Genomic DNA, 15,804 nt, shown 5'->3' with positions numbered 1-15,804 from the left:
GATCTATGTTTTCCTTTATAAGATCCTGGACCTAATTTCTATGAAGGTTTGACAATTTGAACCACAGAAAAGTGTAAAAATATTCATGTCTTTCTGAGAAAAGTGTAGAAAGTGGCAGTGAAGAGTTTTACTGCCATAAACGTCTGCAATCAGATTCCGTGTATTTCACTTATCACGGTTATTTTTAGAACGTAACTCCTGCAATAAACGAGGGAACTCTGTTCTGGTGAAAAGGTAACACAGATATATGCATAGCTGCAGCACAAGACATAGAAATGTGCTTTTTTTCATTATTACTGGATGAGAAACAGACGTGCAGGACACAGAACAGCTGTGCAAACTGTGAGACGTGACGAGCTGCAGCCCTCAAAGTCTTTATTAGGATTATGACGGGAGAGGATCCACTATTCATTTTTTTGTTTGTTTTTGTTTTGTTTTGTTTTAAATGTATCAGTATATTTTTCCTGAATTTTTGTCTTTGAAAATCATAGTCTTTTTTGGTCATTGCTTTATTTCATGAATAATGTTATTTATTTTATTTAAAAGGATTATGAATGAATGAAACTTTATTATACAGCACTTTATAACTCCTTGAAGGTACCAAAGGGCTTCACAGTAAAAAACTGATCGAAAATGGGAACAAAAGTTTTAAACTAAAAACTAGAATCTTCTATTTTAGAATAATTTTCAATCCAAATGTTTTCATCTACATTCCATGTTATATCATTCTCACTCCACACATCTGCTCGTGGTCCTGCCCTTCTATCAAATTTTAGAACCCAATGTGGCCCGCCAGTTAAAATAATTGCCCACCCCTGGTTCAGATTGTCTGAGAATCTTGGTCCTTCTCAGACTATTTTTACTGAAAGGAGATGTGGTTTTAATAATGCATGATGTGAGTTGCTGACTGACCTGCAGGGTGGGGAAGTTCTTGTCCATGTCTCCCCAGCTGAGCAGCCACACCTGGTCATGAGACTTGTCATAGTGGAGCTTCACAGGATATGGGTCAGTGCTGACAGTCTACAAAAGACACACAGGACAGCAACTGAACCTTTCAAAGCAGTAGGGCTGCTGCTCATAAAGCAACCTGGACTTGAAGAGACCGTGTGATGTGCAATCCAAGTGCTAAGCAAAAGGGAAAAAATGGCTTGACCCGCTCCTGAAAAAACACTGAATGTTGACGGGTCCAGTCCTCTTTTAAAGGTGTGGCTTGTTTTTAACCATGCTTTTCTTTGGTTCAAAGAGAATGTTTGAACAAAGGATTACATGTTTAAAAATTCAAATATTCAACTAAAAGAAAAAGAAAAACAATGTAAAGTGACTTTACTCAAATGTACTTTTCATAACAGATCATAACAAGTGTTCAAATTAAGAGACTTTTCTCTCTCTGTTTTGAGAACTACAGCAGACATTTAAAGTCCGCTCGTTTTTGAGATAAAGGTATTGTTATGTCAAACTAGAGGAAACTGATGTTGTTAAAAGTAAATAAAAATTAAAAAAAAAGGAAAAAGAACCCAAAAGGAAAAATCAAATAAAATCTAAAGAAAATTTGTATTAAAGAACATCCTGTTAAATTTGAGAGAAAATGAATTTAGGAGAGTAAATTAAAAAATAAGAGAGAAAAAGGAAAGTGTAAGGCGGTAGAGGGCGTGGTGTCAATCAAAGTTCCAGCTGTTCGTACTGGAGCTGATTTGGATGAGGTGCGATTAGACGGAGCTCCAGAGAGATTGACAAACTTACAATCCATCTAAATGTAGTTAAAAGCATCAAAACCACGGAGGCAGCCGGTAAGATTCTATCGTAGTGTGGGGCATACCTTGTTGTAACCCACTGTGCGCTAAAGCGCCGGCTGCACAAATGTTTAACCTTTCATGGAATGTTATTTATAAGAACACTGCTATTAATGAAATATGTTTATTTATTGCTGTATTGTCAATTGATTCTGGTAATTATGAAATTAACTTTTAATAAATGAATTGTGTAAGATGAGTTGGTTATGGAGCCATGAATTTAACTTTTGATTAAAGGCATATATTCATATAGTTATATTTATTGTTGTAAATTGATCAAATATTGTGTCTTGTTCAGGATTTTCACCATACGATATCAGGCCCTTCGCCATTACAAAGACTGTTCAAACCTCTCAAGAAATTGGTTAATGAAACAGGTCAAAACAGAGAAGTGTTTCTGGATAGTGTGTGAATTCCTGCTTGGAACACTCTGTGGATGCTTTCCCCTTTCAAGTGGGGCTATAATAACTCGACAGGTATAAAACTTAAATGTTTAAAAATGTATGATTCTGTCATAAAAATTACTATTCCAGAATTCTATTTGTAACTGTCAGCTGGATTTGAAATCAGCTGCTGTTGGAACTCGATCTTCAGGGAGTCTTATGATCATTACCAGCAATGACCACAATGTGAACCATATGAGTGACACCTGACAGAGAAGTGTGATGGCCCCCTGGACAAGGAGCTTAAACCCAATGAGAACTGCTACACAAAGAAGAAATGATGACGAGAAAGGCCTTCCTACAGTAGCCAAGGCAAAAACCCTTCTGGTGCTATCATTGGCGCTAGGTTCCTGATATCATTTGCTTTGGCAGATCATTTGCTTCACTCAGAAGGTGAAGTGCTCCTGAGAGTTATTGTAAATAAGACAAGAGCATGTGTTGAATCTTAACAAATCTCAATGCAAACAGTCGTCAGGGAAAACAGTTGTTTGCATGTTTTCTTCTCATGACAAACAGCTTCTCACAGGATGAGAGAGATTAAAGGATCCTCCTTCAGTATGCTCTGATAACTTCAGCACAAACAGCAGAGCTGTCAGATCCAAAAACATTACAACAACCTCACACAGTTATCTGAGTAAGATCTAACCAGCTCAAGAAAAGAAATCCTATCTGAAAAAGAAATGGGTGAAAATATTCAAATGGAGTTTGTTTCATCTGCATCGGTCCCGTTACAGCAAGAGCCCAAGTCTCTCTTGGTTTATGGGTGAGCAGCAGAGGTCCAGGTGGTTCATTACCAGCTGGTAATATAATGCGATGATGCTGAACCCCCAGACATCCAAATAATGAGCTCCTGACAGACTGTGGGACTGCACTTCGTATCCTGCCACGTCCCTAAGGGGCTGACATACTGCAAGGGAACATCTGCAGGGATCTGAGCTGCCTTGGGGGCCTGGTGACACACCCAAAAAGCCACTGACAATGGTGATCTCACTTGATGCTGACTTTTGGAGCTGTAGTGAATGCTGTCATCAGAAAATGATGGCATTTCCTGAGCAAGCCTTACAAAAACAATATCTTCTCAGGTGCAGAGAACTGCAGGGATCTGTTCTCCAAACCCCTCCTGCAGTTTTCCTGCCTGCAGAAGCTAACTTGTTTCAGTGTCTGTGAAGGGTTGCTGAGCGACAGTATCCATGAAGAGGTGGATGTTGGGGTTGTTCAGTCGCCACATCAATGTGAAGGTTAAGTGCAGGTCTGGACACTTTCAGTTCATGTGAAATGGGTCAGGTCAGGGATTAACAGTCAACAAATAGTGAGAGCCAATCTTGAGGCTGAAAAAGCAGCGCTTCAGGGAGACAGAGTGGAGCTTTGTTGTGCTGGTAAATCTTTCACAAAGAAGAGACAAAGCCACTCAGTCTTTGGCTGTATGGCAGCGTTCTGATGAAACTAAACCCAGCAGAAGTCTAAATTCAAATCAAACCTCATGAACCTGGCTGGGTGCAAGTGAAGAATCTTTTCCTGCAACTTCATTCTACCTTTTGATAAATAACAATACATTTTGAATGTATTTTCAATCTATCAGGTCTAAAACAGTTAAAGCTGACTTCACTTTTCGGATTTAGCATTTCTAAAGGAAAAGGAGATCACACTATTTTATTGAATGACTTAATTCTGTGAGTTTTCCATAGTAATGTTGACCATTCAGCTTTCACAAACACAGTGTTTATGCCATGATCTGCAGTCAGATCGTTTTTTCTCCCAGTCTGTGAGAGCCTTCAAGTTATGTAGAACATTTCTGTTAGAAAAACTCATCTAAAACAGCATTCCTGTTTATGTTTCTGAACTGAGACCATTTTATCTAAAAAAAAGTCTGCTAAACCACTTAAAGAATTAATATTTCTGCTGGAATTTTACTGAAATACTTTGTAATGCAATTAAAGGCCTGCATTTCAATGAGCTAATTAATTCTGATGCTCTCGGACGCCCTGCAGAAACCTACCTGAAACCTATTGGCTTTCTCAACCTAACCCTTGTGCTATCTTAGATGACCCCCCCCCCCCCCCCCCCCCCCTTACATTGACGTGTTCTCCCTACCATGACAAAGGTGGATAAAGGTGGAAAGATTTCATGTAATCCATGGACACCAGTGAAGATCACAAATCATTGAAGAAAAAAGGTTCAGAGCACTGTCTAGTGGGTCTAGATGACCCAACTCCCAATGTTAAAGTGCCTAGGATAGCACAAGGGTAAAGCAGCAGCAACGAGAAGATCTGCAGCCTTTAGCATCATAGCAGCTTTTGTTTATCTTCTCTGTGATCCCTCTCATTTAATGTCAGGAGGTGTTCAAATTCTGCCTTTTATAATTAATTTAAATTATTGAAGGTGAATTTGAAACAGGTCAACGAGTTTTGTCAAACAGAAAGGGCTTGCTAAAGCTATGGTCACATAAACAACTGCCACCGCGCGATGGGGAGGCAACAGCAGAATCTTCAAGATTAGCTCCCGATTTTTCTGAAAATCGTTGCTGTGGTCATGAATGCAAATGGCATCAGCCCGGCGGCAGTCAGTCAGGCCGGCATGACGTCATTTCCAAATCCGGCAACAGCTGGGCGTCACAGCTGGATCTCCGGTCAACTGCAGCACTGATAATGTGTAAATGTCTCCGGACGGCGGCCGTCCATATCAAGTACCACTGGCCTCCAGCCTCCCGGTAGCCCGGGGCAATGTTCCCTGTACACTCCCCGCACATTCTCAGTGCACAAGAAAATATGTGAAATAAATTAAGATTCCATAACGCGATTATACTCTTAACATCAAAATCATAGTTACAAATTCATTATAGATGTGGCGAACAGGTCAATTACATGAATGATGGGAACCGTTCTGTATTTCCTTCTTTTTCCTCCTTCCCCTGAGTTTCACACATTCACAGAAAGGCTCAAACAAGTGCATCTGTCTTATTTCAGATGCAAATATCATCCGATTTTTGTGAGTACCTCCCAAAAAAGGAGTAAAGGGGTGGGTGGGGGTGCTCACAGTGGTCTTCCGTGTGCTGGTGTAAAAATGCGAGTGCTGCTGCCCGATTAAAAGTGCCACTGCATGGCCATCAGCCAAATCTGCATATGTGACCGTAGTTAAGGGGTTGAAAAGTTTTGAGGTACTGCCAACCTGGAAGGTGATATGACACACTTTCAGACCCCTTCAGAAAGACTCAAGTAAGTTTGCAGACAGAAATCTGGTACTTTGTTTAAAATCACAAATCCACCAAGGTTTTTGGATGGTGGAATAATGCAAACAAACAGGGAAAACATGCAACATCCATGGGAAAAAAACCCACCAGGATATGAATTGACACCTCTTGGCAATGAGAAATTAGTGCTTATTACAGCCCTGCCACCTGTTACTGACAGTATAGTAATATTTAAATTTAGGCAAATAATGAGCACTCAGTAAAAAAGCAGAATATTTTTTTATAGAAGACGTTTCACCTTCCCCACAGGAGGTTTTTTTTAGTTCTGAGAGCTGATGCCTACACTTCTATGTGTTTAGGACATGACCTCTTATTCGATAGGTTAGGACAATAAAAGGCTAACAACAAGTCTGAGTGGTTTGGGGTTGTTAAAAGTCCTTTGTCCTTGCCTGGGGTATGCTTACTTGCACCATTCATTTGAGGACAGTGAAGTCTCCATCTTATCTATGGAGACAAGACGTTTGAGTGAGGTGTTAAGGAGACATTTTTGTTAAAAAAGACAAACCTTCCCTTAATAGAAATGGAGGACTCAGATGCAATCTTCCATCCATCTACAATCATCTTGGCTTCATTCAGAGAAGCAGACAAGACAGTGCTAACCATTCCCCCCCCCCCGTAGACCAGGAGAAAAAGACCTCCAGGTTTCTGAAACCACCATCTCTCCTAACAAACAGAATGAGGCGTCACCACTTAAACGTCCTCCTCCCAGAAGCATATAAAGCAGTTTTCTAACCACTGGATTTCAGAACTGACAAGGCCGCTCGGAGAAGAGGTGATAAAATATACCTAAATGAATAAAAATGTACACAGACAATATAAGCAAAGTTAATCATACATCTTTATCATACAATCATACAACAATTCAAACAGATTTAACTTCTGAATACAGTAAATTTTTTACATCTAAGTTTACAAAAACCGTGGAATAAAATGAGGAGAAAAAAATGTGTCCTTTGCTCGCAACAGCCAATCAGCGAAAACAGCCGTATGCAGCAGGAATGTATTGAAGGTTTTTGTAAGGAGCTATCCTTGCGTTGGTGTGCAACCATGTGCATGGAAGCCTTGATGGCCAAAAGGGAAGCAGAGAGAAAACTATTTGGACTTATTTAAGGGCCCAGCAGGACACATTTCTCTTTGCTTTTGAAAAATGAATGGAACTTTCAGCATTGCTGCCAAAAATCTGGAGTAAGCTTTTCTTGTTCATTTATCCTGAACATTACCTGGACAGCCTTCTGAGACTGGATGTCAACAACGAGCACTCGATCCAAGGTTGGCTGCGTCACATAAATAAACTTGTCCTTGATGTTGACCGCTGATGACCACACACACTTCTGAACCGTCTCCCCCGGCGACATGGGGCACACTTCTTCCTGCAAAAATAAGAGCAGGCACACATTCAATGTAAACTAATTGTTTTTCATATAGGAGAGGACTACATCTCATTAAAAAACAATTACCATCCCCCAGTCGTTTTTCTGCGTTGTTTACCACTTCAGTCTTATCACCAATGCTGACGTGATAAGTGTTATCCTGGCAACTTAGATAAATGAGCATGAGTTCCTGTGGAATCTCTCTAATCACTCCCATTTGTCCACACATAATCCACTGAACAAAGCTAGCTGGCATGCAGTGATCCAGCCTCAAGCCCTGCAGCTCCACACTTCCAGACCAGCATACGGTAGGTCTTCCCAATCTTCCGTGTGTTTAGTGTTCCTTCCCTCCACCATGTCTCCAGTCCCCTAAAAGTATGGGCTGCTGTGTAGGCCAAAAAAAGTACAGTTCTGCCAATCAGGGAAGGAGGTTCAATGGCTTCAGTTTAAACGAAAAGTAACTAATTCATGTTTAGACCAGCAGATCTGCCTTATAATCCACAGGGCTGCTTTTGTCAGCTAATGTTCCGTCTGTTATATATGAACTTCAGTAAACTGTACAACAAGCAGGAAGGTGTTAAACACCAAAAACTAAGCTGAAGTTAAAAGTTGAAGAAAAACCTACAATAAAATCCTCTGTATTCTAACATTTTCTTTCTTCAGCCTCCAGGTTTACAGCAGCAGAACTCTAAGAGCTTCAGATTCAAATAAGTCAGTGTCAGTAATCCATGCATTCCTCTGAAGTTGGAGTCACTCCTGTATATGGACACTGCGGCCAGCTGCTGCTGTAGATATCTCGCTTATTATGTCTAAATCAAAGATCTGATTCCCTGCTGAGGGTGTACATGGAGGCGGCTGAAATTTTCTGTTTGTGCGTCGCATATGTCAGTATGTGCGTAGGCGCATTTCATGTATGCAATTAAAGTATAAACTGACAGTTTTGAGAGGTGGCAGAATTATGCTTCTCTATTTATTATGCAAATAGTTAAACTTCTGTGACACAAAAGTTCTCATTTTCTATAGTTTCTTTAATAATCCTGCATGTGACACGATGGCACTCTTGAGTCGAATAAAAAAATCTTTTGAGCAGATGCTAGCCTAAGATTCTATCAAGAGAGTTTCTGCTCTTTACGTTCCTGAATGTGGATGCTGACATTTACAGAGCTACTTTAAGAATCACATTAGTTGCCATACTCTGCAGCAAAGCTGCAGTATCCTGATGTGCTGCATGGGTACATGTGTGACTCATCATCCAGAATCTGAGAGGAACAAGCCTGCTAAAAACATAGAAGTCGCACCACAAAGTGTCAAAACAGTGAAAGCATCCCAATCTAAACTGCTGCACACGCGCAGAACAAATGTCACAACAAGATTTAAAAAGCACTTTTGGAGACCAAAAATGGGTCTGAATGTGGCATTTATGAAGATAATCCATGTTTGCAGAGTGAGGCCAGCCTCTCAGTGGCTGCTACAGCTTACATTTGATGGAGACAAGGTTGTGAGAAAATGCGCCATGCTTCACACAAAGTTGTCTCCCTTTGTAACTCACAATGCATCTGCCAAGAGCTGCAACTATTCAGGTGAGATATCACTTCAGGACATTTGGGATGTTAGCTGATGAAAACTGTTTGCAATTTTATCATGACCTGCCACAGCTAAAAGATACACAGGAATATAAGTGATTACCTAGAGATTTTTTTTTAAAATGTGTTTTTAATTTGTTTCATTGTAACTAAAACAAAATAAATGACCTATACTTGTAAAGCGCTTTTCTATCATCCTCTAAGGTCCAAAGTGCTGCTCAGCCAGTCGGGACCTGTAATTGATTGCCAAGTTACAATGTATCCCAGGCAGTTTAGTGCTCCTGAATCTTATGTTCACAAAATTATGTCAACAACTTTTGACTTTTGTCACATGTAAATTGCCCAGAATTGCTGGGAATAAAACCACATGCATCCAAATACACACATACCATATAGACACACATGAGCTCCACCAGACAGTCCATAATAGAAAATAAAATCTCCTGTAGTGACAGGAGTATTTACTTTTTGGCATGTTTGCACAACCTACTTCTTTCATTTGTAACTGGGTGATAATTTACTGGAAAATGTGCAGAGAGCCACCTTCTGGATGGAATGTGTGACACAAAAATGGACTCAGCCCCTCTGTATTATGGGAACTGTGACCACTCTCCAGTCAGACGTCAGACTGACAACCCAGTTTTAGCAGAGTTCATTATGGATTACCTGTTTGAGTTTTCACTTCCTTTAAAATGCATCCCACTGGCCCAGCTGCCATGGCAAATCGACCAAAGCCATGATGCTGGATGACACCAGGGTCTTTCTGTTTTGCAGAAAAAGACTAAATGTTTCCTTGAAATCTCATGAGTTAAACATCCAGGTGTTATCCTCAGAATATTTTGTTTTACAGTGGATAGGTTGTGTGATTGCCATAAACAAATCAATCAGTGTTATTCGGAGCTAGACGGCAATGTCTCCACCATACTCGGAATGGCCTTCCACTCCCACCTCTGTCCACTGAGACTGCAGCTGCTGGCATCCAAGCAGCTGCAGTGATTGACATCCTACTGTAAACACACACCTTTAGAGGAGCAGCACTCTTTGTTGTGAACTAATCGCTTTGCCTTATGTGTAAACACTATCCAATCAGTTCAGGGCCCTTGATGAGGGGGAAATATCTGCTGTTCTTCCTGAACACATGTAAATCCAACAGGTATCCATCAGTTTGTTTTTTCTGCTTGGTGGCTCATGTGAAACCTTTGTTTTAGAGAGCAGGGTGGGTAAAAAACTCCAACATAGAACCCACACTAATAGCATGCTGCACATTAATGAGCTAAATTAACCTGGTTAGAGATTTTAAAATGACTCATGTGTGACACTGCATTCTGCAGAAAGAATTGTTGAACAGGTTGATGTGTCAACATCAGTAAGGAACCCTGTTTTAGAAGGATTTGTCCCTGACTGTTGTATTCACAATGTCTGTTAGGATTCTATAAATGGAAAAAGCTTTTTTTCCGTCTTCACCACACAATTTAAACCACTTAACCGTCCATCGCCATACCTCATTCCTGTGCAGGGTGACAGGGGTTGCTTATGTCAGCTATTATGAAGGGCAGTTTGCCAGTCCTTTGCAGGTCCATGCAAAGACAGACAAGCACCCTCACCCAAGGAGACAAAAAGCTTCAATAAACTAATGAAACATCTTTTGGATTTGATATTCTCACTACAAGGTGTGAGTGCTAAACCTCACATCACCAGACAGCCCCCTTAAGGTTTCCAATGAAGTCTTACTGTTACTACTATTGTTATTTTTTAAAGGCTGCTTGCACTGGTGGTTGAGAGGCAAGAAATTTCATCTGTAAATTATATAATGTGTATGCAGTATATTTGACAAATAAAGCTGACTTAACTTGATCAGATATGGCAGCAGGTGAGAAGCTGTGGAGCTCCCACTGTGGAACCCCCACAGGCATGAATGTTCCCCACAAAAGGTACGTATACAAACTTAGGTTTGTGTTTTTTTTTTACCGTTTATCATTTTTTCTATAAACAGTATGATAGAAATATTTATCTGCTGCTTCTTTGCTTCATGGTGTCCTTTGAGAAGCTGGGGTTGGCGACATACAAGGCAAATGAATGTTCACATAGGGATGCAGATGTAGAACAGTGGACTCAGCAGTGATTAGTATGGATTATTGCATAAGAAAAGAGAAACGCAGATTACTGCTCACACACCATATACTTTTTTCAACATAAATTTATATTGTATTAGAAATAGTTTTCCTTCTCCATCACAGACTTGGGGGTTACTGCCCTGAGTGCTCCAACTACCACAGGCACCACTGTCACCTTCAATTTCCATGCTTTCTCCAGTTCCTCTCTGAGTCCCTGGTATTTCTCCAGTTTCTCATGGTCCTTCTTCCTGATGTTCCCATCGCTTGGCACTGCCACATCCACCACAACGGCTTTCCTCTGTTCTTTATCCACCACTACAATGTCTGGTTGGTTCTCCATTACCATCCTATCAGTCTGGATCGGGAAGTCCCACAGGATCTTTGCCCTCTCATTCTCTACCACCTTCGGAGGTGTTTCCCATTTTGACCTTGGGGTTTCCAGTTCATATTCTGCACACATGTTCCTGTATATTATTCCAGCCACTTGATTGTGGCGCTCCATGTATGCTTTACCTGCCAGTATCTTACATCCTGCAGTCATGTGCTGGATTGTTTCAGGCGCCTCTTTGCACAGCCTACACCTTGGGTCTTGTCTGGTGTGGTAGATCTGAGCCTCTATGGCTCTGGTGCTCAGGGCTTGTTCCTGAGCTGCCAGGATGAGCGCTTCAGTGCTGTCCTGTAGGCAAGCCCTTTCTAGCCATTGGTAGGACTTCTTGATATCAGCCACTTCAGTTATGGTCCGGTGTTACATCCCATGCAGGGGTTTGTCCTCCCATGAGGATCTGTCCTCCAGCACTGTATCCTCTACTCTCCATTGCCTGAGACATTCACTGAGCACACTGTCAGTTGGGGCCTTGAACTTGATGTACTCATGCATCTTGGATGTTTCATCCTGGATAGTGGCTTCTACGCTCACTATTCCTCGGCCTCCTTCCTTGCGGTTTGCATACATTTTTTGCATGGTGAGGAGCTTTTGTGTTTTAACATCCGTGGTCTGTATCTCTTCCTTTGGCCATCTTATTATTCCTGCAGGGTATCTGATAACTGGCAGTGCGTAGCTGTTTATTGCCCGGGTCTTATTTTTGCCATTGAGCTGGCTTCTCAGCTGTTTTGACCCTCCCACTGAGCGTACACTTTTGCAGGTTGAGTTGCGAATAGCCTGTTTATTCGTCTGGCTTCATTGTCTCTTTTGTACCTCTTTAGGCGGCTGCTCAAGGCTAGGAGCCTTTGTTTGGCAGTTTCCAGTGCTTCAGGTATGGGCATCTGGCTGTATCTCTTAGGTACTTGCTTTCTCATTGTACCTCTTTGAGCTTCTGTCAGCTTACTCACATCCTTCCGAGTTGCCTTGATTTTGGCCTCTAACCGTTACTTCCATGGTGGGTATTGTTTTCTCCCATGGTTGCTCTTATAGCCAAGCATGAGCGCAACCATGGGAGAAGACAATACCCACCATGGAAGCATATATATATATATAGATAGATAGATAGATAGATAGATAGATAGATAGATAGATAGATAGATAGATAGATAGATAGATAGATAGATAGATAGATAGATAGATAGATAGATAGATAGATAGATAGATAGATAGATAGATAGATAGATAGATAGATAGATAGAATAATAGATTGGATTTATCTGCGCTTTTTTTCAAGTCACCCAAAGCGTTTACATTATGTCCATTATTCATTCACTCCTCATTCATACTTGGTGATGGTAAGTGTAGGAAAAAATCTGTTCACTTTTCAGATCTTCCCATGCGTGTTCAAGAAGTTGGGAGAAAAAGACCAGGATTCGACTGGATAAAGATACACAAATTTTTATTTCCCTAACAAAAGTTCTAAAACAAATTAAAACAGATTTCTGGGTTCTCAATCTATAAAGTCTACTAATGCACAAAAGTTAGACGTGTCTTAAGATGCAGACGGATGAGGAGAACAAAGGAAAAAGTCTTGCATGAAAGTTTTTATCATGGCGGCCGAATCTCCTCCCCCTGGATGCATGGATTCGTCGACAGCTGGCCCGCCCTCTTCCTCCGGACCATATTCGAAGGTGCACACCATTGCATCTGTAAAATGATTCCCCGTCTTGTCCATAGTAAATCGACTGTAAGAGGAGAAACTTCCGAGCAGTTATTGGAGCAAAGGTCAGCTTTGTCCTGCGCATGAGAACGTGAATAGAGTTCGGTTCCCATAGATGGATCCTCAAGACAGATGGTTTAAATCTGGTCCATGGCATAATTTACTATGTCTAAGCACACCTTCCTGGCCTGAGCACAAAAGGATCAATGTCTCTCCATACGCGTAAAAAAGGGGGTCTGGATCTGCATCCATAAATTTACCTAAGGAATGTCAAAGGGGGTGAGCCACAGCCACAGCTGCCCTGGGGCAGACTGACAGAGGCGTGGCTGTCAGTTCGCGCCTACGGCCCCTCTGACCATCACCGGGATCATTCAAGCACATTCACACACCAGTGGAGCGACACTGGAGGCAAGGAGGGTGAAGTGTCTTGCCCAAGGACACAACAACGGTTGACTGGGGGAAGCAGGGATCGAACCGCCGACCCTTCGATCATTGGACGACCCGCTCAACCGCCTGAGCCACTGCCGCCCATAGATATAGATAGACATAGATATAGATATATCTCAAAGGTTTGGACACACCTTCTCATTCAAAGAGTTTTCTTTATTTTCATAAAAATGAAAATTGTAGATTCACACTGAAGGCATCAAAACTATAAATTAACACATGTGGAATTATATCCTTCCACTTTCGGCTTCTCCCATCAGGGGTCGCCACAGCGAACAAGTCGCATGGTAAATTTGGCAATGTTTTACGCCGGATGCCCTTCCTGACGCACATGTGGAATTATATACATGACAAAAAAGTGTGATACAACTGAAAATATGTCATATTGTAGGTTCTTCATAGTAGCCACCTATTGATTTGATTACTGCTTTGCACACTCTTAGTATTCTCTTGATGAGCTTCTAGAGGTAGTCACCTGAAATGGTCTTCCAACAGTCTTGAAGGAGTTCCGAGAATGCTTAGCACTTGTTGGCCCTTTTGCCTTCACTCTGCGGTCCAGCTCACCCCAAACCATCTGGATTGGGTTCAGGTATAGTGACTGTGGAGGCCAGGTCATCTGGTGCAGCCCCCCATCACTCTCCTTCTTGGTCAAACAGCCCTAATATAGCCTGGAGGTGTGTTTGGGATCATTGTCCTGTCCAGTCTCCTTTGAACAGTTGTTGTAGAGATGTGTCTGCTGCTAGAACTCTGTGTGTCATTGACCTGCTCTCTAATCTGAGCTGCTGTTAACCTGCCATTTCTGAGGCTGCTGACTCGGATGAACTTATCCTCTGCAGCAGAGGTGACTCTTGGTCTTCCTTTCCTGGGGGGTCCGCATGTCAGCCAGTTTCTTTGTAGAGCTTGATGGTTTTTGTGACTACACTAGGGGACACTTTCAAAGTTTTCCCAATTTTTCAGACTGAGTGACCTTCATTCCTTAAAGTACTGATGGCCACTCGTTTTTCTGTACTTAGCTGCAAGAAATCCCTCTTATTAAACCTGACAGGGCACACCTGTGAAGTGAAGACCATTTCAGGTGACTACCTCTGGAAGCTCATCAAGAGAATGCCAAGAGTGTGCAAAGCAGTAATCAAAGCAAAAGGTGGCTACTATGAAGAACTTACAATATGACATATTTTCAGTTGTTTCACACTTTTTTGTTATGTATATAATTCCACATGTGTTAATTCATAGTTTTGATGCCTTCAGTGAGAATCTACAATTTTCACAGTCATTAAAATACGATAAAAACTCTTTGAATAAGGTGTTTCCAAACTTTTGGTCTGTACAGTATATACAGTATATGAAGTAATCTAGAAAGTTCCAGTCATTTGTTTGCTTTGTCCCATCTCTCTACCATTTGTTAACAATATTTAAAATCATTTGAAGACAACTGGCAAAAAAGGCAGGGGACAAAAACTAGCAACCAGCTGCTGCTTTGTTCATAGTGCAAAATGGTATTGTCTGAGGAAAGAATCATGTCTGAGTGCTCCTTTGACGTTTCAGCCCACACAGGCATGTTGAAGAACAACACAAAGCTCCGTGTTTCCTTTTCATGAGCACTCACCTGAAGGGCGAGCAGCTTCTCACTGGGTTTAATGTGTCGCTGGATCTCACATGCAACTGGTTGGATGACTTTAATCCCATCATCGTAGAACACATAAAACATGTTTCCAATTCCAAGACCTGCAGAGCAAAAGCACTGTATGAAAATGGCTCTGAACAAGGTTAACATTTAGCAGCAAAATAAGGCTGTTATCTACTATTAACATAGTAAACCATTAAATCCTTGTCACCACAGTTCAGCAACTCCATTATAAAAGTTCAATTAACTCAGGTTAATGAATGCTTTGGAGGGAAGGAGCAGTGCCGACTTACCTTCTTCTCTCCACAAAATGTTTGCCACTGGGAAGAAGAAAAACAGGAAAGCATGGTTGAAAACAAATTCAAGAGTCAATAGTTTTTCTCTGTGAGAACTCAAACCAAAACACCAACTCCTGCTGAGGCAAAGAGGAAAGCAGACCACATCAAAGTTTTATGAAAAGTGTCTGACGGACACCCACTGCAACAAGCAATCAATACAGCCCTCTGCTTGGAAATAATTTGATACCAAACACTGTACAACCGTCTGCAGTCCAAAACAGTGCTGTAGTGCAGGGGGGTCAAACTCCTTTTTACCGAGGGCCACATCAGCATAGTGGTTGTCCTCAAAGGGCCAGATATAACTTCTACATGTCACTAAATGGAATGAAAAATAAATGTAACTGCTCCTTAATGTTAAATAACTAATTATTTATTTATTATAACTTTTTAAAGTGACAATTCCAGTTTCATAGAAAACATATATTTGCTTGTTACTTTAGCATAAATCCTTTTAAATTTGATTCTGTCAGGTTAGGTTATATGGACAGTGTTTAAGTCCTAATGTAAAGTTGCTCAATCCGATATTTCAAGTCAGATTCCTCTTAGATATGAATAAATACACACCAATTTTCATTTTTTATTTTAAGAAATGAAAAACTTTTATGCTCTTGCGGGCCACATGAAATGACATGGCAGGCCACATTTGGCCCCCGGCCCTTGAGTTTGACACTTGTGCTGTAGAGGAATCTACAGGCTTAATATGTACACAGGAACAAAAGGGAAATAAACATTCATCATTTGATTTCCTGCTTGGCTGCTGTAGACAT

The 15,804-nt window shown here is 41.2% G+C and overlaps 1 protein-coding gene across 1 annotated transcript in view; it reads right to left on the bottom strand.

Moving 5' to 3' along the window:
- Positions 1 to 15,804, bottom strand: part of fstl5 (follistatin-like 5) — a 256,580-nt gene that overhangs the window by 14,251 nt on the left and 226,525 nt on the right. The window contains exons 11-14 of the mRNA XM_078953833.1: positions 14,993 to 15,019; positions 14,682 to 14,800; positions 6,701 to 6,850; positions 913 to 1,020 (exon numbers count right to left, since the gene is read on the bottom strand). Of these exons, the coding sequence (XP_078809959.1) occupies positions 913 to 1,020; positions 6,701 to 6,850; positions 14,682 to 14,800; positions 14,993 to 15,019 (404 nt within the window). The remainder of the gene's footprint in view (positions 1 to 912; positions 1,021 to 6,700; positions 6,851 to 14,681; positions 14,801 to 14,992; positions 15,020 to 15,804) is intronic.

This window comes from Oryzias latipes, chromosome 10 (genome assembly GCF_053564925.1).
Source record: "Oryzias latipes strain Hd-rR chromosome 10, Olatipes_Hd-rR_3.1".
In the NCBI taxonomy this organism is placed as follows: Eukaryota; Metazoa; Chordata; class Actinopteri; order Beloniformes; family Adrianichthyidae; genus Oryzias; species Oryzias latipes.
The sequence above is the reverse complement of the archived record's forward strand: the minus strand, read 5'-3'. Positions and strand labels throughout refer to the sequence as shown.